Source organism: Nestor notabilis, unplaced genomic scaffold, assembly GCF_000696875.1.
Source record: "Nestor notabilis isolate BGI_N333 unplaced genomic scaffold, ASM69687v1 scaffold9190, whole genome shotgun sequence".
NCBI lineage: Eukaryota > Metazoa > Chordata > Aves > Psittaciformes > Psittacidae > Nestor > Nestor notabilis.
The window spans coordinates 2034-10527 of record NW_009909655.1 but is presented as its reverse complement, the minus strand read 5'-3'; the positions used below and the strand labels follow the sequence as shown (position 1 = coordinate 10527).

The 8494-nt window shown below is 39.7% G+C and overlaps 1 protein-coding gene across 1 annotated transcript; it reads left to right on the top strand.

Annotated features, from left to right (window-relative positions):
* Positions 1 to 359: 359 nt before the first annotated feature.
* TNFRSF1B (tumor necrosis factor receptor superfamily, member 1B) lies at positions 360 to 8237 on the top strand (the record flags this gene model as incomplete). The annotated part of the gene is made up of 9 exons (XM_010015666.1): positions 360 to 462; positions 2575 to 2703; positions 3383 to 3532; positions 4455 to 4548; positions 4633 to 4826; positions 5593 to 5667; positions 6616 to 6653; positions 7103 to 7373; positions 7939 to 8237. Coding segments are annotated over 9 exons (1353 nt in total), but the record flags the coding sequence as incomplete, so codon positions are not given.
* Between the last annotated feature and the right edge of the window lie 257 nt (positions 8238 to 8494).

The following is an 8494-nucleotide window of genomic DNA, read 5'->3' as shown; positions in this document are numbered from 1 at the left end:
GCTGTTTGAATCATGGAAACAGTGAAGAGGTACTAAGCCCTTGGGTTCAGGGGATGCCGTAGTGGTCAGGTGAGATGCTAATCCCATAGTTCCATTGCATTTGAACATAAAACTTGGAGAGATCACTTTGTGACAAGAGGAACCTCTAAATGGTCTCAAGTAGCTTATAAGCTCTGCGTTCTCCTGCAGCTTTTTGGCATCTGATGCTTTCTGTTCCATCAAGCCTACATCAGTGCCTTGGAAAGGAAAAGGCTTATAATTGCACTGATCTTTTAGTGTTTTTCTTTTTTAGATCTCTATCTGAGGGTCAGAATGCAGAATGCACTTGTGACTCATGATTTTCCATTAACTTCTCCTAGGACTATTCACTGCCTTATACACCACAGTCTGCACAATGCAAAGATCCCAGCACTGAATTCTATGAAGAACTACTTAATAAATGTTGCAGCCAGTGCCCTCCAGGTAGGTTTAATTCAAACTATTACTTTGCACAGCCAAATTCAGTCAGTTTTCAGATGAGCATAGGGCATTTTCATTATTAATATGTCTGAAGAGCATTGGATTTTTTGCTGTTGCAATGCATTCTAGCTGGAAGACAGTAGAATGGTGTGACTCTTGAGAGATCTGTAGAAAAGCCACATTGTTCATCAAAACTGGAACTCTCTTATCAGGTTAACCTGGCTGGGGCTTATCGAGAGGTAGGCTGCTGAGCTCTTGTGAGCACCGCTTTGCATGGTGTTTTGAGCAAAGTGTATTTAAGTCAACACTGGGGGGGAGCAACAGCTCACTATGGAATTACAGAAATCAGACAACACATGTCAGATCCGAGTCCACTACCAACAAATATATTGTAAAACAGGGCATAAGGTAGAGTTTAGTTACTGTATTCTGATAGTATCACTTAAATAAGGGGCTTTCCATTGGACAGGTTGATGTATAATTACTCATTAGAGGAGTTTTGTTGTCATTTACTGTAAATCGGACACTGCAGACCACTGTGAGAGGCTGGGTACAAGACTACAGAAACTGCCTGTCTTGAGGTGTCATGCCTTAAACTCCAGTAATAATTATTAGCAATCTTTTGTTAGCAGAAGTTCTTGACTGCAGAAAGGCGGCTGTGTGGGTTTGGCTTTTTTGGGGGTAGAAATGCTATTTGGGTATCTTAATAATAGAGGTTTTGCAACAAGTTGTCATTATATTATTAGATTAAACACAGCAAAAAACTGCTTTTCCCTTCCCTCCCTTCTCCCCCATTACTTGCTGAGCAAACAAAATCTGTCTCAGTAAGTGCTGAGTTCCTGTCAGATTTGGAAATCTAAGAAGGAAATCATGTGCTGAAGCAGCCACAGTTGCTTGAATTAAACTAAAGTGTCTGGATAGATCGGCCCAACTTCCTTTGTTAAAAACACAACAGATGAAAGATGATTATTCATAGGTTAAATCCTTTTCTGTTGTGGTACATACTGGTCAGTCTACTTGTCCTTAATTTTAGTATCTTAGAATAACAAACTGGACAACAAGTTGTAGGAAGTAAAAAAATCTTTGTTATTATGAATTTGAATTTTTCTTTTACTATAATTTATAAAAAATTGAAGCCTAAATCAGTAGCAGGATGTGGGAGGTGGCATTTTAAGCTTCAAATAAGTACATGGAAAAACAAAGTCTTTGGAAATAATTCCTATGGCTCACCTCCAGGGCCTGTTCTTTTGGAGAATAGAGATTCTCCAAGCAGCTCCAAAGATTTTCAGTGTTACTCCTGCTTTCTGTGTGTATTTTCCAGGATGTTTCTGTACAGGATATGAGACATTGACTTTTATTTTCTTCCTCTCTTCAAGCAAGGGGGAAATGGCAAATGAGGTGTTTCCCTTCCTCCAAAATGGATATGTTGGAATTCATATTTTGTTTATTCCCACCACTGCACTGAACTCTGTTGTTGGTGAGAAGCATTGGAGAAACTTTGACAGCTTTAGATTTTGTCTGTAATGCCGGTAGCTTCAGAAACTTGTTGCTTTGATCTATTAGGGCTGACTGAAGAGGTGAAGAAAAAAGAATGAGCTCACACCGCTTTGATAGTGACAAGTGGTGAAGTTCTACTTCAGGTCTGTTTGTGATAATACTTTATTATGCCTTTTTCACTTGCTGCCTGCAGTCTATCAGTAAAGGCTTCACCCAGACACATCATTCCAGCACGTGCCTGACTTTCAGCATGAAACACCATCCTTTGTTTCACCACTGAACACAGCTTCTCTGAGGGTAACAAGTTTGGTTTATGTACTCTGGTAGCTGCAGCTAAGTATATGCTGAGGGGTTTTGTTCAGGATTGAGGCCTCCTTGTTTTGGTCATGCTGGAATTCACTGAACAATGTAGGAAAAGGGACCACACATTAATAACACAAAAACCATCAGAGTTTCCCTGTACATACATGGAGTCCTCCTTGAAATCAGTACTTGCTTGGTATATTATCAGTCTGATAGTGGCAGTGACAGGAAGGGGTTTCCACAGCTAAGAATGAAACTTACCTTAAACAATTCCTAGTAATCTTTTCCAGTGAGATGCTTTCTCTGTGTTAACAGGTCAATATAAGACAGAGAGCTGCAGTTACACTGTGGACACAAAGTGCAGTCCCTGTAGACCTAACACATATACAGAAATCTGGAATCTGTCTCCTCAGTGCTTTGCGTGCTCACCACCCTGCAGGAAAGGTAGGACTGAATTAGCAAAGATGCATTTGGGACTTGAACAGCCTGCTCAAAAAGCAGGCTTGGCTTAGCCTAGTCTTTTCTCCTAAGAAAACTAGGAGGTTTTGTCTATCACTTCTCATGCTTTTGGTACTTTGAAGATCTGAGTAAAAGAAGCAGGGAAAAGTCTTGCAGAGAGCCCTGCATCTTTTTCTTTCCAAGTCCTAAAATGTGATGCCAATCTTATATGCTTGGAAACTAAAGCACTGCATCACTAAAACAGATCCAGATGTCATCAGTAGAGTAACTTCCTGCTTACACTCTTCAGCCAAGGGAGCTTAAGACCAAACTTGTGCTGGGATAAATGGCTAATTCCATTTCCAGCATCCAGTCATGATCTGCATAGACTACAAATCTTAGTGTGGCCCCTAGATCCTGCAGTGATGAACACAAGTAATATAAATGTGCATATTTATGGTTATAATACAATATAATGCAACCGCAGGTACAGAGTTTCAAGTGTGCATTCTCTGCATGCACATTTCTCCTTTCCTAGGGAAAGGAAAGTCTTCTGAAAATGTAGCTGTTGGGGCATATAATGTATTTGTTTCATGATGGTATACTAGCCAGAAGCTATTCTCTTTAAAGCTATGATTTTAAATGTTGCTAATGACATCTTGCTTTATTCTTGTTTCAAACCCAGGATTTGTGCAGAATCAAACATGCACTACATCACAGGACAGAATCTGCAGCTGCCCACCCAATAAGTATTGCATTTCAAAAATATACAAGTACTGCAGAATATGTAAAGTGCATAAAAAATGTAGAAAAGGTTACCGGGTTTCCAGGAGAGGTAATTTAATTCTTTAATTGTTTTACTGTATGAAGAGGATTATTTTTTTGTGTTAATCATATGTCAGTATTTCTGGATCTGTCTCCAACTCAGTAAATGACAGGAATACGGTCTTTTAATTCCCTACAGTTAGTCACTCTTTTTAGTGCAAGCATTATCTTAGCAAGTAGGCAATAACTCAGAGCAACAGTATTCTCAAGAGGCCTGTCCAAAGGGACATGTTGCAATCTATTACTGCTACATATCATAAAGTTCTCTAACCCAACTTAATCTTCCTTCGTTATGCTCTACTGTGTTACTTACTATGTAAGTAACTCAGATTCAAGACTACTTCATTCCTCCTTAAATCCTTGAAACAGGGCTTCAGGTTTTGGTTACAAATGTGCATATTTATGGTTATAATACAATATAATGCAACTGCAGTTACAGTAATGGTGACTCTGTGCTGTCCTGCAGAATTAATCTGGTTTTATTAGATGATGAAATTCACCGCTGATACTATAGCTGTCTCAAGATGATAAATGATATTCAAAGATTATCATTACCATTGGTGGAACACTGAGTATTTTTAAGAACTTAAGAATCATTTGAAAAGGTACAGAAACTCCAACAAAATGGAATAGGTGCTCAGTCTGTCAGGGACTAATGAAAAAGTTCAACTTTGCAGTACCACTTTTTAACCTTTCGGTGGGTTTCTGCGGTTCTTCTCAAAGACTGGCTATCCAGGGGACCACACCAACAGCCGATTAATCTCTGAGTTGTGCTTGGGTTGAGTGTTTCAAATTGATCTCTTTTGTGACAGTTAAAGAATGTATTTTGTGTACTGCCCCTGTATCACTTCCAGGATCTGTATCACAGACCTTGATTATTCATTCCTGATTCTCACTACATGACTAACTGGAGTTTTCCTGTTTGTTTAAAGGGACAGAGAGCACAGACACAGAATGTAAACCTTGTCCTCCTGGCACTTTTTCACATGAGGAATCTTATGACACCAGCTGCATACCACATAAAGTGTAAGCCAGTGTTTCCATCTGATAGCAACCTTAACTGTGCACAGGGTTGCTTTCTTTCCTAACTCTCTTTTTTGCTTTTTGCAGTTGCAAATCAGTGGCTATTCCTGGAAACAGCATAAATGACACTGTTTGCAGGGACTCGGGAACAGCAGTTGCCACAGTTCTACCTAACACTGTTTTCAACCTGCTCCTGACTCAGAGCTCAGCTTCTAACAGACCTGAAATAATTACTCGACCTGTCACTTTAAACTCTGCATCTGACAATTCTCACATCATCGGTGAGCTATTTACTCATCTAAAGTCACTCTGGTCTGCCTAGGAAGCAAGTTTATATTTAGCTCTCTGTTTCTTTTCAAGACCAATTACCTGTACCCAAAAAGAATCTCAGAAGAGCTGAATTAATTCAGTATGACACTGCCTGTAGTGAGTTGCATAATATTTACCTGTGCATCTGTGCTACCCCAGTGCATTCTACAGGCCTTGTAATTCTGGAGATATTCCTAAAAACCCCCACACTAGATTAGACAAGGCATTTCCTGAGATCTGCTACTATGAAGGAGCTCCTAGAAAAGGTCAGATTTCTAGATTCCAGACTGAGGCAAACTTGACTTCATAAAGGTCCTGGTGAGAGGGCTTTGGAGACTTCCAGCAGCCTTTCCTGAGACAGGAATTCCTTACGGCATCCACAACTGTGGCTGTGTTCTCTCCTATCCACAACCTCTCCAGAAGGCATTCAGGAGCATTCTGGGCTGCCTGGTCTTGTATTTAACAAACTGTTGCTAGCCGAGAGAGACCGATTTAGTGATGGAGGCTGAAAGTCTGTCCTCACTTTTCAGGACAGGAAAATTCCACGTTTTGAAGTGATGCAGATTGAAATGAGACCTTGGTATCTGACAACAGAGGCATCAAACCTGAATGTTGGACACACTGATATTTGTACATTTAACTTTTGTAGCCATAGACAGAAAATTGCAAAACTGCTTCTTTCTCATTGGATCCTTTGTCAGATCAACCTGCTAATTTAGCTTTTTCATTTATTTTCAGGATCAGTAGCAGGGCCATTGTTATTGTTCCTGATAATCAGTATTCTGGGGTATTGCTTAGTCTCCAAAAAAAAAGGTAAGATTCATGAAGTGAAAACAGCAGATCTGTAAATATTGGAAGGAGTGTCACTTCATCTCCTACTAATTTAAGGCCTCTGGTTGACTGACATTAATGTCTTAGAAGATGGTAGCTTTCTTTGAAGCTTTTCTCATGGCTGGATATGGATGAAGTATCACTAATGTGGAGATAATTTGATGTCTAACAATGTATGAGTTTATTTTTTTCCTAAAGGGACAAGGTGATGCGTTACAGGTTTCTGTCTCACTAGCTGGCAGCCCATAGCTTCATGAAACCCTGACGAGCTCTGACAGATTCCTCTGTTCCATTGGGTTGAAATTGGCAAAAAGCTTCAACAGAAAAGAGACGAAGAGAAAACTCATACAAGTCAGCTTGAGCACATGAGCTTTGTGGTTACAGGAAAACACAGTTAAAAAAACACTCCAGGAATTCCACACATATTTAAAGTATCTTTATTAAGTTATATGGGGTGAAATTCATCTCAGTACAGGGATACAGTGAGGCAAATGTCCCATTCAGATCTCTCATTCCTCAGATTTTAGATAATTGTCTAAACATAAAACATCTTAGTGGAGCTGGGCAACTGTGCAACAGTTGTACTCCTACTGCAGCTTGTTTAAATATGTTGTACTTCCTCATTCAAATATTAGAAGTTATCAGATGTTATCATTAAGCAGTCATAACTGTACTTTATTAATACCTTTTCCCTCCAACTTCATACTAGAAAAATTATTAATTCATGCAGGGGTCTTCTTTGCTTGCTCATTAAATTTAAACCACTTTACAAAATAAATAAAATACAGCTTTCAACATTTTCAAGCAGTGTGTAATAAATGTACATTTGGAATTTATTCTAGCAGAGGGTATCGCTGAGACTACTTAAGAAAGCAGCTTTTGCAGCTCAACAAATATGGGTGCTAATGAACTGTCCTTCCTCACTTGCAGCCCCTGTATTCTCTCCACCAGCCACAGAAGCAAATTCGGTGAGTGTCGCTTCTTCTTTACATCTTTTCCATCCCTTTAAAAGTTACACAGAAATCATGTAGTCTTATCTAATTACAAGTAGAAGAAAACTGCACAGCAGGAAGACAACTGGAATGAGAAAAGCATGGTTTGGTCCCCAAGCTGGAGCATAAGATGTACCTTAAATAAATGACATAACGTACTATCCTCTTTATGTGAGGCTCTATCAGCAATAAACTATAAGTGTGCTTCGGAAGACCATGACAGGGCCTTTTCTCCCCGTGTAATCCTGTACGTGCCCTCAGGAGACAGGTTCATTTTCCTGAACAACTAATGAGCTGATGTGAATTTTACTCAGTCATCATAAAGCAAATAACAACTATCAGGGGTTCCTTCAGCTGCCCAAGTACTGACCAGTTAGTGTTTTTTAAAAGGATTAATGTTTTGCATTTCTCTGCAAATGTTCCAGCCTTCTTCCCCCACAGAAAAGCAGTGTGACAAAAAAGTAAGAAATACAGGACTGCAAAACTCCAGCAGTTCCAACCACGAGGAACAGCATCTCCTGCAAACTTCTGGGTCCAGCAGCAGCTCCCTGAATTATCCAACTGGATCTGCAAGAGTCAGTGTAATAAGCAACAAGAACAATGAAAAGAAAAAAACAGAAGGATTTCAGCAGCAACATTCAGCTGCAGAAGGATGTAAGTGTCACAGCGGAGTCAGACACAACTCTGCGAGTTCAGGTAAGAATGTATCAGAACGATCTAAAACCACTTGAAATTTGATTATCAGTTATGAGTCTTTTAGCAGAAGTTTAAATAGGATAAAACATCAAACTCATGTTCAGCAGAGTATTTAGTAATTGAGAAGAAAAAGTGATTGTTTTGTCAGCCTCAGGCAGTGAAGAATACGCTTCATGGAGCAAAAGCTGTTTGCAGACTAAGGGATCAGTGTGATCACAGGAACATACCTGTGCATGGAAGTAAGAGCCAAAGGGAACACTAAAATAAGCACATTGTCTGAAGCAACTGTAGTAGCCACAGGTGGGTAGGGAGCTGGCTCTAACCCAGGGCTCTGTATTAGTTTTTATGGCTTTTTTGTTTTTTTATTTCTGGGATGATTTTATGGTACCAAAAAGCCCCTAAAATGTTAGTGGATCAGCTCCACCAGCATGCCTAAATGAAGTGAAGCAAGAAGATATTTAGTGTCTATTTTAACGTTAAGTCAAAGAACTGAATAAAAGAACGCAACTGTGCTGTTCTGGGTTTCGTTCTTCCCTCTTGAATGTGTTTTCTGTTCATTTGACAGGGCATCCTGGTAACGGAGGAACGCAGGTGAATGTGACTTGTATTGTTGAAGTATGCAGTCCAGACTGCAGTTCCCAGTTCCCAGAACAGACTAGTTCAACTAGCATGGATTATGGAAACGCTCTCTATCATTCCCCAACAGGGGAAGAAATTCCCCTTTCAAGAGAAGAACACCTCTTGAAAAAAGAAACTGAAATTCAGCTCTCAGTGGAAAATGAGGACAATTTACTTCAAGGCTCACTGCCAGAAGAAGAGAAGTTTCCTCTGAGTATTGAAGATGCAGGGATGAAAACCAGTTAAAGGAAATTACAGATCATACTGACTGACTGCTAACATTCACCAAACAGCCCCTTATCTTCCAAGCATAATCACTGTGTTAAATGTAGAATTCCTACAGAGACCTGACATTTCAGATGAATACAGACACTGAGGTTTGGAATTTTTTAGTCTTTTTTGTCAGCTTTGGGAGCCGAAGGATGATCTTTCAGTTTAAAAAACTTGAATGCTTTTTCTTTTAAACTGAATGGCCAACTCCTCCCTTTCTTCTGTGACACTCT